We start from the raw sequence: 25283 nt of genomic DNA, 5'->3' as shown, positions 1-25283 counted from the left end.
ATCTGGGATATCCGATGAAAAGTAGACCTGGTCTAGCTACAAGCATCACCTCAACTTTGGCAACATGATTCCTGATAACCCGGAGCCGAATTGCCAAGGCAGGGTTAGAACAGTAAGAGGGGAGGTTGTTACGGCACCGTGAAGTTGTGGCTTCTTCACCTTTGGGAACTTTGCCATAAGATTGGGTTTATTCCTTGTAAGGCTGTTTGTTATATGAGAAAAGCAAAATAGGGCTTGTGTAATTAGAGGCTTTTAATTCCTTTGAGTGTAGTTTGTTTTTGTTTGTTTGTTTGTTACGTTTTGTTTTTCCATTTTGAATTGATAAGTTACCAGTGCTATGAGAGAAACTTGGGGAAGTCAGACCTCATGCCTGGCCAGGAAATGTTTACTCTTTTCTGTGAGGCAGGATTGATGCTTAGAGAAAATTAGCAGAGGTGTTTTGTGAGCTGGTACTGTTTAATGAGTGCTTTAGAGCCACACTGAAGGCGATGGGAATCATAACCAGGTAGAGCAGGCGCAGCACGTCTTAGGTGCAGCATTATGAAGTCTTTCAGGGAAGTTCATTACCGTAGACTCGATGTAATCTCAAAGTCAACTTTGGTACAAGAATGCTTAAGAGAGGTTGGAGGTGTCTTTAAAGTGGATGTTGAGGCCAGAGAGATGGCCTAGAGGTTCAGAGCTGTTAAAAGCATGTTACCACCATTGCAGAGGGATTGGACCCCAATATTTAGCACCCACATATGGTGCCTCACAGTCCTGGATCTTTTGCCTATAGGAACATTACATAAAGGATTAGAAAAGCACTTCAGGGGCTGGTGAGATGGCTCAGTGGGTAAGAGCACCCGACTGCTCTTCCAAAGGTCCAGAGTTCGAATCCCAGCAACCACATGGTGGCTAACAACCATCCGTAACGAGATCTGGTGCCCTCTTCTGGAGAGTCTGAAGACAGCTACAGTGTACTTACTTATAATAAATAAATAAATCTTTAAAAAAAAAAAAAAGAAAAGCACTTCAGAACACACCAAAAGTTCTTTTTAAATTATTAACTTTAAAATTACGTTTGTCTGTTGTGTATGCACAAATACATACGTATGTGTGTGTTACGCTGTACACGTGGAGGTCAGAGGACAACTTTTAAGAATTGGTTTTCGCCGGGCATGGTGGCGCACGCCTTTAATCCCAGCACTCCGGAGGCAGAGGCAGGCGGATTTCTGAGTTCGAGGCCAGCCTGGTCTACAAAGTGAGTTCCAGGACAGCCAGGGCTACACAGAGAAACCCTGTCTCGAAAAACCAAAAAAAAAAAAAAAGGGTTTTCTTCTTCCACCATATGGGTCGTGGGGAGAGAACTCAGTCAGGCTTGGTAGCAAACATCCTTACCTACTAAGCTATCTCGCCAGCCCACTAAAAGGATTTTTAAAGTAAAGAGCAGAACCCAGCAGAGCTGGTCACTGGAGAGTAGAGTTGTGCCCAGGCTTCCGGTCAGCAACACCTGAAATGTTGTGTAACCGTAAGCAAGTCATGTGATTTGAATATCAGATTTAGATGGTCTCTGTCTGTCCAGCTATAGAATTCTGGAGGTATATAGTGAGAAGCACTTTCATGCTTTAGTGGGTTTGGAGCTGAAATTCTCATGGTCCAGGAGGATCCATGCCCCTCTCTCCAGGCTTCGATTCTCATCTTAAGGGCCAGTCACAGCAGTTCGGGCAAACCATACTCAGGTTTGTGTGGGCTTGGATAGCCAAGGTGGTTGTCTCTATGTATTGCAACCTTGCTATTGCTGATTTCCAAGTGAGAGACATTAATTACAGAGAAAGTAGTCACTTCCACCTGAAGCCTGAGAGATGTGCCTCCTCTGCCTGAGTCCCTAAGCTGGTCCTGACTGCCGGGAACTTGATAGATCTGAGATAGAAAAACTTAGAGACAAAATGGCAGCCAGAGTCTGTATGCTGCCCTGCTTAGGCCTCTGAGCCAGCCCTGTAAGTGTGCCTGGAGGTGGTTTCACGAAACCCATGTCTCTTTCACCGACAGGCCTCCGAAATGCTCCATCCACTGCAGCCTGTGTCATGCTTAAGTGCCTTGGGACTTCTGAACCTGTGGACATGTTAGCACAGAAAAGCCATTATTGGCTATTAACACCTTAAACTGTCTTTTATGGGGTGTGAGTCAGGTTAGTCATGCTTGGTAGAAAAACAGGGAATAGCTCTAGAACCTGGCATTACCTGGGAAGGGTGGATGTGAATTCTGGTGGGGCCCCAGCCCCAGCCTCAGAGGCAGAGGTGGGTACCTCTAGTGAGAGGAGAAGGAGCTCAGGGCTGTGCTGGATTCGAGCAGTTAGGATTTAGAAGCACCCTGGATAAAGGGCTGCACTGGCAGAGCCTCAGAGGCAGGCAAGCACCATCTAGAGCTTGCCTGGGAAAGAAGTCCGGGATAGACACGTGTGAGAGGAACACACAAAGGGAGGTCAAGGAAGGTTTAGTGGAAATACCATGGGCAAGCTCCCAAGTGCCAGACAGAACTGTTTGTTCAACAGCTTGCTGGTCAGCAGCATCTTTTAGATGCTAAGTGAGGCTGAGCGTACCACTGGACTGGCAGGTGAACTCAACAGCGGGTGGAGAGATTCCCCCATCCCGCCTTCCTCGGTCATGGGTATGCTCCTACCCTGGTGGCTTGTAGGGACATAAGACTTTTCCACCTGTGATCAGAAAAGCTGTGCCCACTTAAAACCCCCGCCATGTCTTGACACGGGGCCAGTTCTGTCTTCCAGACGAGTTGCCAGGAGGTAGCTGAGAAAAATAAAAATGATGTTCCTTGAAAGAGAAGCAGCTTGGATACCCAGGTCTGGAAAAGCGCGTGCTTCAAAGTGAGAGCAGATAATGAAAAAGCTCCTCTAGCTGGAAATGGGAGGGGCTGCTAAGAGTCCTGTTCTGAGTCAGACTCTATGGTTACAGAGAAAGAAAGAGAACACCCTTGCTCATCACTTGCAGGCATTGTACAAATACAAGACTCTATCTTCAGCTGAAACTTGGCTTTCACTAATACTCTGCTACAAAGCTGTGGGAGTTTATTGTGACCAAAGACTCTTATATTGAAAATATTTATCTATAAGCATGCAGCAGGGTAGGAGATAGGACAGCTTTGTCCCACAGTCAGAACACAGAAGAGTGCACTGGACAAGAGTGGGTGCAGGCACAAGCGTCTCCACAATCACATTGCCCCGCCTTTGAACCTTCGGTGGTATGGACATTTGGTTACATGAATGTATGACCCTAGAATTCTACATGATTTTGCTAGCTAAGACAAATGTGGTACTATTTTAAAAAGTTACTTCCTTAGTGGATTATTTCATAGTTGGCTTTGACCTGTGCCGAATCTAGCAAGTATTGAGCCAACATGATAGTCACAGCCGGGCTGAGCCAGTGGTGTCCCGAAATGCTGGTTGCCTCCTGCCCCTTCTCTTCTCTTTCATGGCAGCCATTGTAGGCTTTGACCCCTGTTTATTTACTTCCAACAGTTCATGGATCCTCCCTGTCCTTGGTTTCCAGCACGTCCTCCATCTACTCCACGGTGAGTCTAAATCAGCGCTGAGTGGCCGTGCTTGTCACTCACATATTGTTATCAAGTGTGTCAAGTGTAATAATTATAAGCACCCTGTCTGCAGAGAGTGTTCCCATTATGAAAGGATCAGCTCCTGGGAGAAAAAGATTGGAAATTCACAAACAACTGTTATCCCATCCCCCTTGAGACTGGGGAGAGAGCCCCGTGGGTGAAGGGCTTACTGCACAAGCAGGAAGACCCAAGTTCTGATCCCCAGTCCCCACGTAAAAGATGAGTACACACATATGCAACCCCGCCTTACATCCACGTCTTCATATGAAAGCCAGGCTCTTCATCCCTCAGCTAGAACATATATCATTCTTTCTAATTCTTCTTTGGACTCTCTGATGGGTGGATTTGATTGTCCCATTTTACAGAATTGTACCAGAAAAGAAGGCAATCAAAATCCTCAATTTCAGGACCTGGGTAGATGGCTCTGGAGTTAAGAGCACTTGCTGCTCTTCCAGGGAATCTAACTTTGGTTCCCAGTGCCCATGTCAGCTGGCTCTCAACCCCCTGTGACTCCAGCTCCAGAGGATCCCATGCCACTGGACTCGGAGAGCACCCGCACTGATGTACACCTGCACATACAGACACGCACACCTACACGTGGTTTAAAATGATAAAAATAAATCTAAGGGGCTGGAGAGATGGCTCAGCAGTTAAGAACATTGGCTGCTCTTCCAGAGGACCTGGATTCAATTCCCACATGGTTACTCACAACCACCTGTAGGTAGTTATCGTTTGGGGAAAGTCAGTGTCCTCTTCGGGCCTCCATGGTCACACATATGTACATGCAGGCAAATGCCCACATGTATAAAATAAAAATAAATCTTAAAAAAAAAATCTGGATTTTTCTGAGTTTGCTGGGCTGCACTGGTCTTTCTCCTCTGCTGTTCTAATGTCCTTTATTTTATGTTTTATTTACAGCCAGAAGAAAAATGCCAGTCAGAGGTAAGGAACAGTTTATGGTCAGACTTGTTTTCATTATTAGTGTTGGTCCCATGATGCTCAGTCTGGAAATGGACTGACTCTGTTGCTTGTTCCTGTAGATTCGAAAGCTGAGGCGAGAGCTGGATGCCTCCCAGGAAAAGGTGTCTGCGCTGACCACCCAGCTGACTGCAAATGTGAGTGCAGATTCCAGAGAATACACACATGCATGCGTACACACACACACACACACACACACACACACACACACACGCTCACAGGAGCCAGGGACAGGACAGCGTGGGTAAGGAGATAGGACTGAGTGGGAGCCACAGACAAAACAGGGTGCTGCGAGCCAGGGATGGAATAGGAGCTGAAGACAGCACTAAGTGGAAACCCCTGACAGCGCTGGACAGGGAGGGAACCAAGGATGTGGCAGGGTAGGAGGGGATAAAACAGTGCGAAGCAAGAACACGACAGAGTAGAAGCTGGAGATGGGTCAGGAAATAGCTGTCTGCTTTCTGAGCCTTGCTTTGAGGCACTTGGTCTCTGGACATTCAAGAAGCAACTCTGGGCTCACAAGGACATGTCTTAGCCCTGCAGGCACTGGTGTTAGGTCAGGTGCTAGCAATATGCTTGGCACGAGCTGAGTAACTTTAGGGTCTGCCTTTGCTTATCTGCACGGTGGGATGATCATTGTCTCCTTGTGTCATGTTGCGAGTGGACCAAAGCTCGCAATCTTTTAAGAATTAATTTGCCTCCCTTCCTTTTTCTGAAGACTGCAGTCTAAAGGGAGTTGAGAACACAAGGGAATTCAGGGGAAGAAAGACACCTATGGCTTCACAATAAACACCAGCAGCGCTCTGTAATTACATCATGCACAGTGCTCAGCACTGCCAGCCTTGGTCTGGCTGGCTACGTTTTTCTAGTGCCAGCAACACTGGGCTGTGAGTCCCAACAGCAAGGCAGGCAGAATCGCTGCTACCTCTGGAGCGGAGGGGAGGCAAAATGAGCAGTTTCCCTGGTACGTGATCACTGTTGCCATACGGGAAGGAAAGCACAGGAGCACAAGCTCCATCTTGGTAGCAGGTAGGACGGAGTCAGGAAGTGACACCAGATGGATATCCTGTAGGAGAAGAGTACCCATCCTAACCAAATCGAGTAATCAGTGCAAGGGCCAAGGTGAAGTGTGAGTGACTTCTCCAGTTAGCACCTGTGGCCAGGAGTGAGCACAGAGCCATGGGAAGAGCCCTAGAGAGGAAAGGCTAGGGACTCTGAGTCTCTGAGCTCTTAGAGGGGCTTTGGGACCTTTAGAAGAACCCTGCCCCTCTGGAGGTTGAAGTTGCTATTTGGTCCAAATGGAGGAGGGAGAAGGAGAGAATGAGAGAGAGAGAGGGAGGGAGGGGCAAACAAGAGTCTTTCATCCCTATCTGGGAGACCCACAGAGGGGCCCAACTGAGGGGCTGTGAGCCATAGAATATGAGACTCAGAAGGCAAAACCTCAGGTTTCGGCAGGTACTGAGTGGCCCCAAGGCCAGACTTCCTGCCCAGGAGTCCCCAGTGCAGCCACAGAGTAGCACAGAGCAGGGTACCAGAGCCTGCAGTGGTGCTGATGGACTTGGGGAGCTCACTATGAGACCTCGCCACATACTAACAATGGAAGCCACTTCAAAGGCTGCACTCCTTTGACCAGGAGAGTGAGTCAAAGCCCCAGAGTAGTCGTTTACCTGGCGTTTTTGCCCTGCGAATGCCTGCTTGAGCCTGACTGACTCCAGGAAGTGTGGCTCTTTTAGATCTGCATCCGAAGCGTGAAGCGCCCTTAATTACAAGCCCGGGAAGTGTAAACGCCTTCATCTGTCTCCCAAGCTCTTATATGTCGCTGGAAACCTCTGACTGTTTTCCCAAAACCTCAACACCCAGGCCACTATGTGCTTTGCAGTTCTTTTCTTCACCCAGCCCCTTATCAGTGTGGCTATGAAAAGGTCACTGGAGGACTGGAAGGGTGGCGCAGCACTTAACAGCGTTGGCTGTTCTTCCAGAGGACCCAAGTTAGGGTCCCTGCATCCCTATCCAATGGCTCATGGCTATCTATAACTCCAGCACCAGGAGGTCTGATGCCTTCTTCTGACCTCTTTAGGCACTCACAGTTAAATGTGGTACACACACACACACACACACACACACACACACACACTTAACACAGTCAAGAAATAATGAGAAACAATCTCAGACCTGAATTCTCAGGCTTATATCCTGAATAGGCCCTCTAATTGGAAAACTGAATGTATACACTTGAGTCCAGCACTGAATGCAGCCTCAGGGAGGAGGACGGTCATCCCCCCCGCCCCCCAGAAAATGCCTCATGATTTGTGACAGTCATTAGTTGTTGCCCTTGACTCAACAGCAAGTACAAGTCTTTTCTCAATGCCCTTGGGTTGATCCCTCCATCACTTTGATCTGCCACCAGGAACCCTGTGTGGGTCGGCCTGTGGTGTTCTACTCTTCGCGCTAGAAGGGTTGAAGCGTGGCTCCTTATGTTATCCCAAAAGTGTGTTGTGCCTCACAAACGCCGCTGAGTCCAGTTTTGTTTTAAAGTAAATACTTACTCTTAGCACACACCACCCTCCACCTCAGCCGCTCGCGTTTTATTATCTGCCATCTTTCTTGGAGACCAAGCTGTGTTTGTTTTCCTAGGACAAGCTACTCAGAGCTGCCCTAGCTAGTGTTTTTCTAGCTCTCCGTTTGTTTTCCCTGGGAATGTGAGAATGGCACTTGGCGGGAAGGCCGTTGTATGTGCTGGTCAGCCCTGCTAGGTCCAGCCACCCCCACCTCCTCCAACCCCCGTGTTTTTATAGCTGTACTGAGGACACAAAAGCACCCCTTTGGCTTGCCAGCAGACCTGGATCTCTGAACCTTCAGAGCCTAAGTGGTTGCTCTTTGAGCCTGCAAACACACTTTCACAGTGTGAGTAAGTCACCCTGCTTGAAGGTTCACAAAAACTGAAGAGCGATCACACTGGGGTCCTGGGTGACAGTCAGATGAGGACTGAAGATGAATGCCAGCCATCAAGCCTCACACCTTCCTCTTCTGGGTGAGGACAGCACACTGTGTCCTGACCCGTCTCCTCCACTCACTGGGTCATATTGAGTTGATTGGCTTTAGTAGGTATGGTGACCATGTCTATAGTCCCAACCCAAGGGAAGCTGCGGCAGAAGGATTACCACGAGTTCCTGAGCAGTATAGACCACGTAGTGACTGCCATGCCAGCCTAAGGAAGAATGTGAGACCCTGACGATTAGATAGATAGATAGATAGATAGATAGATAGATAGATAGATAGATAGATAAAAAGATTTTTCCCTGAGGTGAAGATATACTAATGTACAGAGGTATTTTTTTCCATTTCAGATAAATAGAGAATGTAATAAAAAAGAAGCCATCCATATAATTTCGATGTGATGGTGGCTTTGCTCCATGACAATAAGTGGTCCTAGCCTCAGCTTCTCTTAGCCCTAACCAGCTTATCTTGATGAAGTCTGAGTCACTGCAGTTCCTTCTAGGTTGAGATCCAGGCTGACTCCACAGCCCTGCCCACCTGTTGTCCCACACTTCTCCTTCCCTGGGGACACCGATCACCTTTTCCTCTGGGTTTTTACAGTGTGGTTAAGACTCACTTCTTTTCAGATTTATCTCCAGTCTCCCAGCTGGTCCTCCCCAGCTCTGCAGTGAACCCAGATCACTGTGGGAATGGCAAGTGCTCTTAACGGCTCAGCCATCTTTCCAGTCCCTTAAATTTGGCTTTACTGGCATTTTCCAGATTTCCCATTCAACCAGCAGTTGAGTATATCAACAAAGACACAACATGTGTTCATCATTCTCCAAGTACAAACAAGCTTAGTGTTGGCACGCTTACTTACCCTTGACCTTGACCCTAGAATCACCAAGAAACACATTTCTCGATTCTAAGATTGGCTTTTGTTTTTATTTGTTTGTCTGTTTTCTTTATATGGTCCTAGCTGGCCTTGAACTCAACAGAGATCTACCTGCCTCTGCCTTCCTAGTGCTAGGATTAAAAGCAAGTACCACCACACCTAGCTATTGTTTTGTTTTTAAAAGAGATTTATTTTATGTATTATTTATGTGTGTGTGTGTGTATGTGTTTGTGTGTGTGTGTGTGTGTGTGTTTGTGTGTTTGTGTGTGTGTTTGCTCCAGTATATTCAGGCTCCCACTGAGGCTAGAAAAGAGCATTGGAAACACTGGAGCTGGAGTTACAGGTGGTTGTGAGCCACTCAACATAGGTGCTGAGAATAGCCCTCTGCTCCTATAAAGGATCTGAGTTCAGTTCCCAGAACCAACAGTAGCTTACAAGCACTTCAGCTCCAGGGGGACCTTGCATCCCCTTCTGGCTTCCTCAGAGACCTGCATGCATATAATACACGCACATATATGCTGACAAAACACTCATACACATAAAATAAAAGTAAAAATCTTTAAAAAGAAAACCCGAACCAAGAATAAGAAATAGATGTCGGACAGAAAGGAGGCTCAGGGTGGTAAAGGCAGACAGGCGGGCATGCTTTGCCTATGGACTCCCATTTGATTTAAAACCCCCCAGGGTGGAAGGAGCACTCTTAACAGCTGGGCTATCCACCCAACCCAGCACACATAATTTTTATATCGTTACATTGCAGCATCTGAAGACTGATTGCATAGTCTAATTATAACTGGCCACTTTTGGAACGTTTTCTGTGCCTTCTGTAAGATGTTGCATCTGGTGGCTTGTTTCTAACAAGAGTGTATCAAAGTGTGCAGGAGCCTAGGAAAAAGTGTCTCCCTGGGGTGTGGGGGGGGGCTGGGAAAGGTTTTTTTTTTTTTTCACAGAGGGAGCAGATGGGCCTCTCGGTGGCTTTTTATTAATGAGGATTATAACAAGGCAAATAAGCCAGCCACTTTGTCTGTTCATTTCTATAACCCTGCCTCCCATAACCCTGTATTATGGGCTCAGTGATTGGTAAACGGCAAGCAGATCCCCTGCTACAGTGTGCTGCGGAGTCAGCCCTAATGGCAGTTACAAACCCCATGTTTTTCGAAGGACAGCCTCAAAGTGTTGAGTAACAGTGGGCTTGTGGGAGTGAGAGAGCAGACCCGGACTGGTGGTATCACCAGTCACAGACACATTAAAAACTAGGCAAGGAGTGGGTAGGGAAATGGTACCACACAGGGAGGAAGAGCACTTGAGGAAGAAGTATTTGAGTAAAGGCAAGGCAAGACTAAACGATCCCAGAGAGGTAAAAGGCTGAACCTGTCCAGGCCACATGAAGAGGCTCTGATAGGAACCCACTCCTGACCTTGCAAGATGATGTCACTGAGGCCTCTTCTTCCTCTCTAGGCTCACCTTGTGGCAGCCTTCGAGCAGAGTCTGGGAAACATGACCATCAGGCTGCAGAGTTTAACTATGACCGCTGAGCAGAAGGTAAGGCTGGGGTGCCGTTTGCTGCTGTCTCTTTCATTTCAGACAAAGATGCAGATTTTTTAATGTATGTCTTGGACTAGTTTGGGACATGCAAAACGAGGGTTTGAATGTCAAGAGTAGGTCCATGTTGGGTATAGCCTAGCTCAACCAAGAGTTGGTCCTGGCGTCTCCTATGGATCTAGTGGTCTTGGCCCCTCTTTTTATGTGTTCCCTGATGTCCTTACAACTGCGTTTAGATCCCTGTGTGAGGCAGATCCCTGCGACACTCCTTTGACACTGCCCTCCTCTGTCTTTGGCCTCCGAGTTGTTCTTTATGGAGCTGGTTTGGGATGTACCTGTTATATCTTTCTCACCTTCAGGATTCAGAACTGAACGAGTTAAGAAAAACCATCGAGCTGCTGAAGAAACAGAATGCAGCTGCCCAGGCTGCCATTAATGGAGTGATCAACACACCAGAGCTCAACTGCAAAGGTAGCGTGAGCCATGCCTTGGACAGGCCTCTCATGCAGCCTCTCGTGCAGTGCTATACGCAGCCCTCCTGCTAGGGGGCGAGAGACCTCCAAGGGGCTGGTCCCAGAAGGCAGACCCCTTTCATCTGCTTGCTTCTGGCCACTGCAGAGATGACTAGTGTAGCGTAGCCTCTTCTCTATCAGTCTTAGAGACAGAAGAAATGGGTTCTTGTGGAGAAACATCATAGTGTTTTATGGCTTCTCTCATGTTTCCAAGATTAATATGCAGATGGCAGAGAAAGTAGAATGGGTTCATCTGTTAGTTGTCCTTGGTAAGCTGCCTCAACAAATTGTTGGGCTTTGTGTGTCTTTAGTTGGTGGGCATGTATGTGAGTTCGCTCCAGCAATACCCATTTGAACAGCACCTATGCTTGGTACAGAATGGGTACCTTGTATTTAGAAAAGGCTTCCCCTGTGTTTTTAACACCAGGCCAAGAAATCTCCCCCTTAACACTTGCTTATCTTTCCACAACTCTCTTCTGAGGACCTGACTGGCCCCTAGCTCACCATACTAATGATAGCCAAGTGCTTTAGAGGTGGTGGTGGCTTTCCAAGGTCAAAGGATAGTTAGGAGCAGAAGTGGGCACCGACCCTCAGGCCTTCTGGCTCTACTTATAGCATAGATGTCTTAAGGATTAGAGACACTTGTAGCCATAGGAGGAAAGCTAGCTGCAACCATGATTTCAGCCATCTCGTTATTTCTGGGCATTGCTGTTCTTTAGACACTGGGTCGCAGAAACAGCAGTGATGGAGTTGAGATGGGAAGGGTTAGAAAGGTTTGGCCATCCAGAGTGGAGAGGAAAGAGCGCTGGAGGCGGAGGGAAGACAAGACAAGATGGCATGGAGAGCCTGAGAAAGAAAGAGGGCATAGACATTATCAGTCAAGGCTCTTAATACCAAGAGTGGGGCCTGGAGGCGATGGTGCCTCCGTACAAATGCCTTAGAGTCAGAGGAGGCCATTCTTGGAGAAACAAGATTGGATCCTAAGGTTCATGGGTGACATGCCTTGCCTTTGCTCTCCAGGAAATGGCAGTGCCCAGGCTACAGACCTACGCATCCGCAGGCAACACTCCTCGGACAGTGTCTCCAGTATCAATAGCGCCACCAGCCACTCGAGTGTGGGCAGCAACATAGAGAGTGACTCAAAGAAAAAGAAGAGGAAAAACTGGGTGAGTGTGCACCCTTAGACTCTCCCAGGGACTGCATCACGGTCTCTCTCAGAATAAATGTCCCCAGATAAAGCCCAGGCTGCCTCCTAACCTCAGAACCATAGACCCTTGGAGGATAGATCCAAGGCAGGCCTTTGACCAAAATCTATGTTGTGCTCAGCAAAACAGTGGCATTGATAAGTCCCACCTGTGGTCTTCCTCTTCATGAGACCATGTGATGTGCCCATCTTTCATTTCATGTAGATGTCATTTTTTTTCTCATCTTATAGTGGCCACAGACTCTAGAGCTTAGCTTTTACCCTTATTACTATTTTGTCCTTGAGCCCCAGGATGAAGCTCAAGGACAAGTGCTCTCCTGCTGAGCTCTGTCCCCCTTCCCGCAGCCTTTAGCAAAATTGCTCCTAGTTTCCTTTTAGTTCCAAGGTAGTTCTTTAAGCATATATCAGTAGTTTTTTTTCATCCTTAACCATAATCTTTACTTGCTGATATATAAATATGATGCTTTTTTCTAGTGCAAGGTCTCACTCACTCCGTAGGCCTAGCTGGCATCATACTCATTATGTAGACCAGGCTAGCCCCAACTTGTACCAGTCCTGCCTCTGCCTTCCAATTGCTTGGATTGTAGGTGCTTACCACTGCTGGGCTGTCTTTGTTTGTTTGTTCATGTAATTGCCTTGTATAATATCAAGCCAATATTCTCACTGAGAATTTCATAACCATGCTCTATAAGTACATTTCATACTGTCAGTGTTATGGGGTCAGGGGCCCCAAGTTTAGACTTGTACTCCAGAACATTGAGTCTAATATAGTTGCTATCCATAATTCTAAACGGCTTCTGGATTTTTCTGCCTGGAGTGAGGAAGGCTGCTTTCTCTAAGAGAGTCCCTAGCACTTCTGCACAGTTTTATGACGACTGTCACAGCTTCAAGGCAGGTTAGGGAGGTGTGTTACTGACCAAGAACACGCTGGGTAGATCTGAAGTGGCCAGGCACCCAGAGCCCCTTTTTAGCTCTGACACTGTCATGTTTCATGTGGCGTCATGTCCTTTATGCCATCCATACCCATCTCCTCATCTGTGTCATCTTGGATGGGTGGCGAGGTCTAGTTAAGGACGGAGGAGTTGGGGTTTCATGCTGGTTCTTGGTAACTCACCTTGGAGGTGATCTACCAGGCCATCTTCATGTTATTCTCTTCTTATTCTGGTTGATTTTTTTTTCTTTTCCTTTAGGTTGCTAAAAGTTCTTTCTTAGCAACCTGCTTGCTGTAATCAGAGGAGACTAGCTTACATTGCCATCTCGAATATGCAGTTGATAATCTAGTCTGGTCAGATTCTCAAAACGATAAGAAAATTATCTCTGAAAAGTGAGATGACTCAGCAGGTAAAGATACTTGCTATGCAAGCCACGCAGCCTGAGTCTGACCCCCAGAACTCACAGAAAGACAGAAAGAACCTACTCTATAAAGTTGTCCTCTGCCATCTACGCATGCGTGGTGGTATACTCATACTCGCATATACACAATAATAACAACAATAATAATAAATTTGTATAATAGTTATTATTATTATTATTTAAGGAAAGAAAAAGAAAATTCATGGCCGTTTTCTTCCAGCCAAGAATTGAACCTTATGTATGTTGCTTTTAGACAATTCTCACTTAAGGACAGATAATGGACAGTCTCAGCTTTCCCCAAAGATTAATTCTGAATTCTTTGCAACCTCCTCTTTCACCTGATACTCTACCAGAGGGTTTAACTCTCTGGCTTGTGTGGCAAAGCCTGGTCCTATGACTTCCGTCTGCAAACAGGAGCATCAGTAGAGGGCAGTGGGCTGGGCTTGCCCACAGGCTCAATAAGTACCTTGTCGAATACGAGACACATCCACTGAGAGAGGCTTCCTGACTCACAAGCAAGGAAATCCCTAGACTGCATTCTCCGAAGGACAAAAGGCCCCAGGAAAAGGGGATGATTCCGAAAATACCCCTTTGGGGGATGAAGTATGGTTATTTTTGTTTGAAGCCTAGAAAAGTCTATGTTGCATGGCCCTTGGAGAATTTTGTTTAATTCTCACGTTCTCATCAGAATTTCCATGTCTGCCTTGGGGGCTGGGGAATGGCCTTGCCCCTTTTCTGTTTCCCTTTTCCACGGTGGTTAATGAGTTCCACTGACAGCTATGAGATTCTTGAGTACGAAGTGAGATGGCGGGGTTCTCTGCTTGTTAGATTATCTTCCTCATGGCCGCAGAGCAGGGACCCCTAAGTGGATGCCGCAGAGAGCTTCACAGACCCAAGGGCCCAATGCAGACGCCAGTCCCCCATTGCTACGGAGATAAGATGTGCATTCCTGATGCCGCTCAGAATAAGAGATGGTTGGGAAGAGGCAGGGAAGTGACCAGGCATTCGGGGAAAGCAGGGAAGCCATTGCAAGTGGAGAGAGGCTGGAAGAGTCCCGGTTGTAGGAACCCTCCCAGCTCCCCCCGCCTTTCCTTTCACGATGGAAGAAGATGTCCCTGACCCAGCCCATGCTGCTGGAGCATCCCACTCCCACCAGAAGCCTCTGTGTGGTGTGTACTATGAGCCATGTCGCATCTGAAAAGTCCTAAGCTTTCCCTGTCACTGGCTTTCTCTGTTAAAAATTGTCTTTTTTTTTTTTCTTTCCCCGTTTTTGTTTTTTTGTTTTTTGTTTTTGTTTTGCTTGCATTTTCTCTGGCAGGTCAATGAGGTAAGCCAGACCAAGTTTACTCTCAGATACCAAGCTAACCCATCCATTGTTATGACTAACCTCATCCTCATCTGTCCCCACATCCAAGCATCCTGCTTTATTGCTGTGTAACCTCATCTTCCCACACGCACCCGCTGAGCCAGGCTCTGTCTTGCTGTTGGCATCTATTGTGGAACAAAGAGTAGGCATGGAATGCCCCCACTCCCCTGCCACAGGCCCATCCTGAGCTGTCAATGCCAAATAACTTCCCTCCCCCGAATGTACTGATCCCACAGAGCTGTTGGGTGCCTTTGCATTGATGGGGGGAAATGTGGTCCGGTTAATTGCTCTTTTGTCAGCATGCCTCTACCCCGGGGCCTCGCCTCTACCAGGCTGACCATCTTGTGTATTCAGTTACGCAGCTCCTTCAAGCAAGCCTTTGGAAAGAAGAAGTCCCCCAAGTCAGCATCCTCTCACTCGGACATCGAGGAGATGACGGATTCTTCATTGCCTTCCTCACCAAAATTGCCACACAATGGGTCTACGGGCTCCACCCCACTGCTGAGGAATGCCCACTCAAACTCTCTGTAAGTCTGTCTAATAGTGAATACCTTTGGCTCCTAAGAGCCCACTCTTGTACGTGGCAGTCCTGTCGTGCAGCATGGCCCTGCCCCCCAAGGCTTTGCTTTCATCGGGGTGCCATTGTTCGTAATCAGCAGCTGCCCATCATGCTGTGTAAGTTCTCTCTGTACATCTTGTCACTTTATCCCATGCTGAGGGTTGAGCAAGATAAACAGCTGCAACAAAGCCTCCACCATTTTGATACAAAGGGAGATGCTTGTGTGGGTGTAGGCAGTTGGCTTTTTGTTTGTTTGTTTGTTTGCTTGTTTGTTTCTGAAATTCTGGCTTCTCTGGGGTAAAGTACTTAGACTGTACATTTCTTCTTTAGTTAAAATCTAATGTTGGTTGTTTTGGGTCTTATACAGTGGTTCATCCCAAGAGTCACCCCTTGGGGAGTTCAGGACAGGTGGCACTTAGAGTGTCTTTCTTTGGAGGCACAGCTGGTTTGTTGAGGCACATAGGCACTGTTAGTTACGTAGAGAAGAGCCAACCGCCCTGGCACTATCCTTGCTGGTGATTCTCACTTTGACTTGAGTTTTCATTCCGCTTGAGTGTAGGAGGGCAGTCCTGTGCCTTACCTAAGAACACAATGCTCTAGAGCCTGGGACAGAATAGCTTGGGGTGACCAGGTATTGACTGTTGGATACATACTCAATATCTGCGTATCAGCTCAGAACCCAACACAGTTGGCTTTCTGTAGCACTGAGAAAGCCTCCCCCATGAGCATTTACAGTAGATCTAGGGTCCCTGGGGAAGAACCAGAAAAAAAGCAGCCTGCAGAGAGATCAGCAAGATGGGACAATGTGTAAGAGAGGACAGCCACCAAGGGACCAGAGAAAGGATGAGATTTGTCATAGAGAAACCTTGGTTTCTCTCTTGGAGGTCTGTGTATTTCCTCCACAGGACTCTTTATTTGTTTGTTTGTTTGTTTGTTTAATGTATATGAATACACATAGCTGTCTTCAGACACACCAGAAGAGGGCATCCGATCCCATTATGGATGGTTGTGTGCTACCATGTGGTTGCTGGGGATTGAATTCAGGACCTATGAAAGAGCAGTCAGTGCTCTTAACCACTGAGCTATCTCTATCCCCTCCACATGACTCTGGAGGAAGACTTTCAAGATGAGCTTGAGAGTATGAGCCCCTCTCACATGGGATTCTCAAGATGTAAAGACAGCAGAGGTCTCCACCATCCATCCCAGAGCATCTAGACTCAGCAGTCACCTGAGAAGAGATGAAAGGAGCCCACTGTCTGCTCTTAATTCCCGAACTTGAACTTGGTATGCAGTGGTTTGTAAGACCAGGCCATAGAGTCTGACATTCCTTAGGGACTAAGGCTTTATATGCCTTCTGCCCATCACAGGGGGACCATGCTTTGTGGCTTATATACATCCCTACATGGAACAATGTGGTTTATTCCTCTCCCAAGTCCACCCTACCACCCCCACATACCAGGGACCATTCCTGGTTCTGTTACAGCAGTGTCCCAGATTTTTATAATTCCTTGTTGGCTTGATCCCATCTACTGTGGGATGAGCAGACAGTAATCAGAGAAGCCTAGAAAATCCAGGCAGATTGTCCCAAGGGTTGATTGTAAGAATCATATGGGATACATTTTCATGGGGTGGTCTGGGGAGGCCCCTCTTCAGTGGGGCATTGCAGCAGAGAGCTTTGTAACAGAAGGAACCACTGGTTAGTTCTGGTCAGAAACACAAGCCGCTGTGACAAACCCGATTTTGAAGCTCAGGAGCTTTGGTCAGCTTTCTCCTCCTGATGGGAACATCCGCATCAGCAGGTAGCATGCCCTGACTGAGAACTTCTGCTCCATGATGCTGTGTCCAGCTTGATCAGGAGACAAGTATGTAAGCAAGATCTTGTAGGCCAGGCCTGCAGGATGCACCTGTCCACTCCTACCAAACTCCACTGTCTGGAACCCAAGGCCCATACTACCGTGTTAGGGAACAAGCAAAAAAAGAGAATGGGCTTTGGTGATCACAGATCAAACACACTGAGCAAGGCTGTCTTCCCAAGAAATCAACAGTATAAGAAGCTCAATATGGAAATGGGCTGATAAGTCTGCAGGGGAGGATGGGGCAGGTAGCCTGCTTGCTGTAGGATGATGGTCAAGGGACAGCATGGTGGATGAGGCCTGAGAGATAGGTGAGGCTGTAGCATACAGAGCTCTGCAATGAGTATGGCCACATCCGATTGCTTGGGCAGTGGCAAGGTGCGGAAGAGTTTTAGGCAGAAAGCTGAGACAGACTGAATGGGAGTTCTAGGGAAGGCAGTGCAGGCCATCAGGAGCAGGGGTGGGGGTGGGGAGATCATAGACAGCATTTTCTGTGCTCCGACTGCACTGTCCTGTGACCCCTTCAGTCACACACCTCTCCTCAAACCTTTGGCTGCTGACACGCCCCCTGACCAATGCGCTCTCCTTCTGGGTATTTATTGCTCGGGTTTAAGGTGACCTTATCCCTAAGGCCCAGCCTATCTTCCATGCATAAAGTAACACCCGCCACCCACCCCTTTCAGCTGCTCTGTTATTTACCATTGTGCATATCCATCTGACAGAATAATTTTCCTCAGGTTTTAGTTCTTGTCCCTCATCCTACCCCAGCCCTGAGGTGGTAGATGCTCTGTTGATTTAGAGACACTGGGGGCGGGGGGTTGCCATGGCTGACTAAAGGGTAGATAAGGTAGGGTGGGGGTAGTTTAGTTGTTACTTTTCTTATTGGTGTGACCCAGATACCTAAGAAAAAGCAACTTAAGGAAGGAAAAGGTTCTTTTGGCTTGTAGTTGTTTGTTTGTTTCTAAATTATTATTTATTTAATGTATGTAAATATACTGTTGTGTCTTCAGACACAACAGAAGAGGGTATCAGATCCCATTACAGATGGTCGTGAGCCACCATGTGGTTGCTGGGAATTGAACTCAGGACCTGTGGAAGAGCAGTCAGTGCTCTTAACCACTGAGCCATCTCTCCAGCCCCCTGGTTTATAGCTTTAAAAAAAAAAGCTTTAAAAGCTACAAACATCACAGTGGGGAATGCATGAAAGTGGGAGCACAGGGTGGCCAGTCACATTGCATCCACAGTCAGGAAGCAGAGTGGACAGGAAGTAGGGGCTGAGCTACAAGGCCTCAAGGCCCACACCCAGTGATTCACATCCTCCAGTGAGGCTCTAACTTGTAACTGGTTCCCAGATTTCTCAGACAGCCACCCCAGTGGGGAACAAAGTATTCAAACACAAGAGGCTGGGGTGGGGAGGAGAGCACCTCACATTCAGACCACAACCAGTGTCCATCTGGACCTCTGCTTGAGTCAGGTGACATGTGTGATCCGTTCCTATGGAGGTATCAGCCACCCTGGAGCCCCTACGTATGCACATCTGAGAAAAGTGGGGACTCAGAGTCGGGTGAACTGAAGAGGAAGAGCAGAGGGCCAGGACTAGCTCTGATGTGCTGACATTCAAAGTTCAGGAAGAAAAAAAGCACAGTGGCCGGTGGCGTGGGAGGAAACCCAGGAGCAGAGGGAAGAACTGCGTGAGAGAGGGAATGCAAACCCCAGCCACAGTCCGCTGGGTGGCCCATCAGAGAGGCAGGGAAGCTGCGGCATCAAAGGAGAGAGGAGCAAGAGAGCGCCTTCCAAACCAGCGCCTTCCAAACCACTGTCCCCACAGGGACGGGGCAGGGCCAGCTCTCAGCTCCCCTGCCCTTTTCTTACATTCCACAGCCTCTGTGGACATTGGAGAGATTTGTTTTGGGTCTCGTTTTTTTCCAAAGGGTGGGCTGAGGGCAAGTGCTCACTTCCAACCTTGAAAGGTTTGTAAAAATGTGCAAATGTAGGTTGGAGAGGGAGTTCAAAGATGAAGCCCAGTGCAGAGGGGTTAGGCTCAGAGAAACCCCTCCTCTGTGGGTGAGGCAATGGCAGCTGTGGCGAGGCCACGTTTCCCACACTCCAGGCATTTAAAATTGGGTATGCCTCCAGCCCACTTCTGGAAAGACAGAGAGGGAGACGATAGAATAATGTGCTAGAGACTGAAAAAAAAAATACATCAGGTCACTTTAGTTCATGGTCTCGGGAGTAGAGAGGCCCACATTGGTTACCTACTGGGTATAGTCCAGGAGCCTAGAGTTAAGCAACCCCCTTCCTCCAGATTTCATTCCGGATTGCCATGCTTAAATAGTGTGACCTTGAGCACGATGGTGCTCTGTGTCCCATTCTCCCCCATTTTAAAATTGGAATCATGGCAGACCATAAGTTAATCGAAGAATATGCTTCAGATATCTTCAGAAAACACTGCTGCATACCTACTGTGTGAGAGTAGGTGTGACTAAATGCTCAGAATGACTTGAGAACAGTATAGTTCTAAAGGAACTGGGGTCAAGCAGAACAAGGGGGAAGAAGGCGCCGTGTTCTTCCCTTTCCATCTCAGATGTTTTCTGTGTCTGTGACTGCACAGAGTAGATCCTATGTGTTATAAACTAGACATTCATCAAGCTTACGGTCTGGGTGTGTATTCCAGCCCCACTTAGCACTCTCGGTTGGCCCTCTTGCTGGATCTTGGCGTGGTTGGGGTGCCAGGGAGTTTGACATCCATCACTGGCTGGAGCAAGAGCAAACCAGTTCACTCAGGTCCATCTTTCTTCTCTTATACAGCGACCTGTTCAGTTATTAGGCCATACTCTTGTGACTTCATCTAATGTGTTAATCACTTCTTCAAAGTTCCATCTCTAGGCATCATTAAACCAAAGCCTTGGGATTAAGTCTCAGAGCAAATCTGGGAGTAGACAGATATCTTACCTACTTAGTGGAGTCCCTGATAGACAAAACTTTGCAAGGCAACCCCCAAGTTGTGTGGTCAGGAAGACGCTCTGAGAGAGCTTTTTAGAGAAGAAGGGCGGGCCCTACTTCAGCACCTGGAATGGAGTTCCCAGTAGAACAAGGGAAGACCCAAAGCTTGTAGCAAGGTGTGGAGCAGACCTCACATTCTCAGCAAGACCTGGACTAGAGCACATCCATTAAACTGGAATGTCTCTGCGATTCAACCCTAAAAGCTATAGGCCGTCCTGAGCACAGGGAGCTGGTGGAAGGGTCTTTGGATTGAGTTCTGCAGACTGAGATTGAGACTCAGAAGAGGGTCATCACATTCTGGAGAGTTCTTGCGTTTTGTTTGTTTGGATTTAAGAAGATACTGAAGTTGAGATGCTTCCTCAGTAGTTAGTAATTTTTTTTTAAGATTAATTTATTTTTAGGTGCATTGATGTTTTGCCTGCGTGTATATGCATTCAAGGGTGTCAGGTCCTCTGGAACTGGAGTTACAGACAGTTGTAAGCTGCCATGTGGGTGCTGGGAATTGAACCCAGGTCCCCTGTAGGCAAAGCCAGTGCTCTCAACTGCTAAGCCATTTCTCTAACTCCACTAGTAACAACTTCTACTTCTTCTCCTTCTCCTTCTCCTTCTCCTTCTCCTTCTCCTTCTCCTTCTCCTTCTCCTTCTCCTTCTCCTTCTCCTTCTCCTTCTCCTTCTCCTTCTCCTTCTCCTTCTCCTTCTCCTTCTTCTTCTTCTTCTTCTTCTTCTTCTTCTTCTTTTTGTTATTTTTTGTTTGTTTGTTTGTTTGTTTGTTTTGTTTTCTGAGACAGGGTTTCTCTGTGTAGCCCTGGCTGTCCTGGAACTCAGAAATCCGCCTGCCTCTGACTCCCAAGTGCTGGGATTAAAGGCGTGGGCCACCACTGCCAGGCTACTAGTAACTTCTTTTAAAGACAGAGCCTTACTCTGGGTCTAAACAAGCTATGAACCTGTGACCCTCCTGCCTCAGCTACCTACGTTTCTATGCAAGGTCCTTTCACCCAGCTTGCTAATTGGTAACTTTGAAAAAGTAGGAAGTGGTTTTGTTATTTAGAAAGAATTTCCATTCAGGCGGTTTAACAGCCCTAGAAAGGCAAGTCCATTGAGCATTAGACTTTCCTTTAAGCCTCTGCATCTCTTTGAACAGTTGTCTGAATGTCTTCTGCTAGCAGCTGAGGTTGGGACCTCAGCCTGTTTCATGTGTAGATTTTGTTTGACTTCTAAGCCAGCATCCAGTTTTAGGAAGGGGCTGACATGGCTGCCATCTTCCAAGCCAAGCATTCAGTGTTCCCGGCAGTCATCAGCTCCAGCTCTCAAACTTGGGAGCTTTGGCTTTCTGAGTTTTTTTCTTTCTCTCCCATCTTCAATCCAAATCATGGCCAATCACCCATCATCCTTTAGAAATCACAGAACTAATTTTAGTAGAACTGTCCCTTCCAAAGGCTACAACTAACCATGGCTTCTAAGATCTTCCACCTCATACTGACTTGCAAGAGTTCTATAAGACCCCCAGTGGCTGAGCAAGGAGCCCCGCCTTGCTCTTTCCTGAGTAGAGCAGCCACACTCTGATCTGATGAGAGACAGCTGGCCACACTGTGTGAAGCGCTCTGAGAGGAAGCTTTGGCTTCAGTGTCACCTCATTGTCTTGGATCTTTCTCTTCAACTCTGTTGTCGATTTACTATAAGAATGAGTGTAGCAAACAGACAGGGCCTGGAGGACTAACAGCAGATCTTTTTAGACACTTCAAAGAGTGAGTTTTCAGAATAAAATAAAGATCAGATTAACGCTGTCTACTCATATTTAAATCCCCCCCCCCCAACACACACACATTTGGCTGGGGGTGGAGGGAGAGCACCCTTTGCTCTTGACTCTTAGAGCCTGCCCTGGGACGTGCGCAAACCCCAAAGGTAGACTGCTCTGGTCTACCCATTCCTAATTACCCTCTGTTAGTGTAATGCTGGGGAAAGATTCAGCAGAGGCCTCCTGGTGACCAACTGCTCTACAGGTAGAGTAACAAAATCTGTCTTTTGGATGCTTTGGCTATGGTTCTCGTGATGAGGAAGTGGGAGGGGCTGGAGGAGGAGGGGCCAGTTGTTGATGATGGTGCTGAACACTGAGTGATGGCTGACCTCAGAGAGATGACTTTGTGGATCACTCTGTGAGAGGACCAAGTGAAGGAACTCAGCTGTTTTTGCCAGTAATATCCTCTTCCCTTAGCATTTCCGAGTGTATGGACAGCGAAGCTGAGACGGTCATGCAGCTACGAAATGAGCTGAGAGACAAGGAGATGAAGCTGACAGACATCCGCCTGGAAGCCCTCAGCTCTGCTCACCAGTTGGACCAGCTCCGGGAGGCCATGAATAGGATGCAGGTGAGTGGATACTGAACAGAGCCCCAGGAAGCTGCAGAGTGGCAGCCCGGGGTGAGGGCTGTGTGTGGTCGGTCTGTGTGCTGGCCATTGTGACAGTCCAGGGTGAGGGCTGTGTGTCTGTCGGTCGGTGTGTTGGTCATTGTGTCAGCCTGGGGTGAGGGCTGTGTGTTGGTCAATATGCTGGTCGTTGTGACAGCCCGAGGTGAGGACTGTGTGTTGTCGTGCTGGCCATTGCTGCTCCCCATGCTACCTCTCTCTAGAGAGTGAGTCTTCACATTACCTTGTGTGGCTCCACTTTCTCTTCCTTCGGAGGTGGTCCCCTATATCGGCCTTTAAGCCTTTTGCCTGCCTTTCTTGCCCTTTACCTCCTCTGTCTTCCCTAGCCCCACTTCTTACGCTTCTCATGGAGAGCTATGGCAACTGGCTTTGTGTCCCTACTGTCTGTCTCATGCTGTTCGTTCCTCTCTGAGTATCCTCTGTCAATCCAAACTGGACTCCTCCTCCAAGGCTTAGCCTGGCCCTCATCCCAAAACTTTCCATGTCCTGCTGCCAGGAGAGTCAGTGGCTTCCTTTAAAGATGGCTACAGACTGGTTCTTAAAAGCCCCACCTTCTACTGTGGACCGAAGGCATTCCAGTCTTTCATACCATGCTTTTGCATGCTTTCAGTTCTTTACGGATAGCTATAGAAGGGAGGACTCCTATGGAGTGTGCTAAGTGAGGTCTCACCGGAGAGCAGCATCCCAAAGAACATTCCCTGGCACACCTGTCTCTGAGAGAGGCTCCTGGAAAGGACAGCTCCACAATCAGTGTGTTCCAGAAACACGTTGTGTGCATCTCAGAGTCACAAAGCCAGCAACTCCTTAAGGCACTGAGCTGCGGAATCTGTCACACCCCAAGTTCTCAAATCTCTTTGGTTCCGAGACTCTTTTTATACTGACTACTGGGGCAGCAGACCCTGAGAAAAGCAAATTCTGAATAACCCCTAAAGATCAATTCTCCGTGAACCGGGGACCAGCCCTGTCAGAGTCTTGAATGGCAAGGAAGGTGGGGCATGTTGCTGAGTCTCCCCAAGGGTGTGCCTAAGTTTGACTGACCTAGGTACCTGGTACCTGCCGGGAACTTCGAGATTCTTCCTCCAGCAAAGGCCGGGTCCATCTAGTGAGTTAGTTTCTCCCTTATTCTTGGCAGAGTGAAATCGAGAAGCTGAAAGCTGAGAATGACCGACTGAAGTCTGAGTCTCAAGGCAGTGGCTGCAGCCGGGCCCCCTCCCAGGTGTCCATCTCCGCCTCCCCGAGGCAGTCTTTAGGGCTCTCCCAGCACAGCCTGAACCTCACTGAGTCTACTAGTCTAGGTGAGTGGCTGACAGACTGGGGACCTGTCAAGTTGTCCACCAGCCTGGGTAAGTGGCTGGTGGGACCAGGAGCAGGCCGTGCAGCCCAGCCTGACTGAGTGGCTCACAGTCACAGTCACAGTGGCTGGGGACAAGCTGAGTCTATACGTCTGGGTGAGTGGTGTGAGTCCCTGGGCAGGCCTAGTCTACCAGCCTGGGTGAGGAGACTCATGGGACGAGGGCAGAAGGAGGCCTGCAGCTGGCGGCACTCTATTCTCCAGGATGAACAGGTCCACAGATCTGATGGTGAGGTAGCAGGTGTGTGTGCACTTTGGGTGTGTGTTTGTGTCTGGGTGTGCATCTGCTACCAACATGAGCCCAGCCATTAGAGTGCTCCATGCTTTGCTCCAGCACCCCCAAATTCTTCAGACCATGAACTTGGGTTTTCTCCTTGCCCACCATGCTAAGTTCTGCTCAATCCATGTTAGAATGTTGATCTGCAGGCCCAATGCCCGTGTACCTCTCGGTAGCAGGTCCTACAGAAGCTGTGTCTGGGCCTTCAGCCTTCTGGCTGTTGGGGTGTAGACTCCAGGCTGGCACGTCATCCCAGAATGCACCTTGAGTTTTCTTTGTGAGCATTTCAAGGCTGACGCTTTTATTTATTTACTTATTTATTTTACCCATGATGCTACCGTTGCTGTCGTTTGGTTGAGTCTCCCTTGCACTTCCATTTGGCAAGATGCATTGTCAGCCTGCTGGCCCCCTGGTCTTTCCCACCATCGGTTTTTGTGATTTCATTCTTCATCCTACCCTCTCCCATCCCCACCCCCACCTCCCCTGCACCCTGACACCTGCTTTGTCCTGCTGCCACGCCCATGGGCGGCAGAGGTGTCGGGGAAGCAGCTTTGCTGTCCCCCACGTGCCTAAGGCTGTTGATGTTTTCCATTCGCAGACATGTTGCTGGATGACACTGGTGAATGCTCGGCTCGGAAGGAAGGAGGCAGGCATGTTAAGATAGTTGTCAGCTTTCAGGAGGCAATGAAGTGGAAGGAGGTTAGTCGGACCCTTCTCCCTGCTCGCCTGTCCTTTCCCCAGGAAGAAATGGCCTAGCTTAGCAACTTACCTGGAAACCTAAGGCGATGGGAAATGCTAACACCTTTCTCAACACTATAGTCCCGCTTACTCACAGGGGGCGCATTGCGAGACCCAGGGGATGCTGGAATGGCAGAGTATACTGGACCCAATACGTGCTGTGATATGCTACATGACTATGGGTGTTAGAGCTTAATGTATAAATTAGATACTGTAAGAGATTAACAAGAGGATCTTGGGATTGTAACACAGTAGCCAAGTATTTACTAGCACGTACAAGGCTCTGGGTTCCATTCATAGCACCACAGTTAAAAAAAAAAATACAGAAAGAAAAGAAATTGTGAAGATAAAATAGAATACTTGTGACAATGGTCTGAAAGCACAGAACTCTTGCACCCACAATCCTTGGCGGTCCCTCCCGTGCCCACACTCCTTGACTGTCCTTTGACATAAATCAAGCAAAGAGCACCTCACTTCTTTGTTTAAAAGATAGAGGAAGCTTGCTAAAACCAGCTTCATATTGTACTCTCCTGTATTTTCAGCACTGGTAAGCGCTAATGCTCTCCAAAGTGGCTTTTGTGGATTAACTCTTTTCCTGAAGCACGTCCCAGGCAGCTTGGCACATGTTATTGGTGAGGCAGAGGAGG

At 48.0% G+C, this 25283-nt stretch overlaps 1 protein-coding gene across 5 annotated transcripts in view; it reads left to right on the top strand.

The window, feature by feature from the left end:
* The window catches only part of Nav2 (neuron navigator 2), a 373079-nt gene that overhangs the window by 324519 nt on the left and 23277 nt on the right, over window positions 1-25283 (top strand). For all 5 annotated transcript variants that reach the window (XM_085841707.1, XM_085841706.1, XM_085841708.1 and 2 more), the window contains 10 exons: window positions 3512-3564; window positions 4525-4548; window positions 4647-4721; window positions 9914-9997; window positions 10357-10468; window positions 11530-11675; window positions 14787-14959; window positions 22060-22213; window positions 23403-23565; window positions 24497-24597. In XM_085841707.1, coding sequence (XP_085697833.1) covers window positions 3512-3564; window positions 4525-4548; window positions 4647-4721; window positions 9914-9997; window positions 10357-10468; window positions 11530-11675; window positions 14787-14959; window positions 22060-22213; window positions 23403-23565; window positions 24497-24597 — 1085 coding nt within the window. The remainder of the gene's footprint in view (window positions 1-3511; window positions 3565-4524; window positions 4549-4646; window positions 4722-9913; window positions 9998-10356; window positions 10469-11529; window positions 11676-14786; window positions 14960-22059; window positions 22214-23402; window positions 23566-24496; window positions 24598-25283) is intronic.

The sequence above is a fragment of the Mus caroli genome, unplaced genomic scaffold (genome assembly GCF_978045245.1).
Source record: "Mus caroli unplaced genomic scaffold, Mus_caroli_1 scaffold_8, whole genome shotgun sequence".
NCBI classification, from domain to species: domain Eukaryota; kingdom Metazoa; phylum Chordata; class Mammalia; order Rodentia; family Muridae; genus Mus; species Mus caroli.
This window is presented reverse-complemented; position numbering and strand designations above follow the sequence as displayed.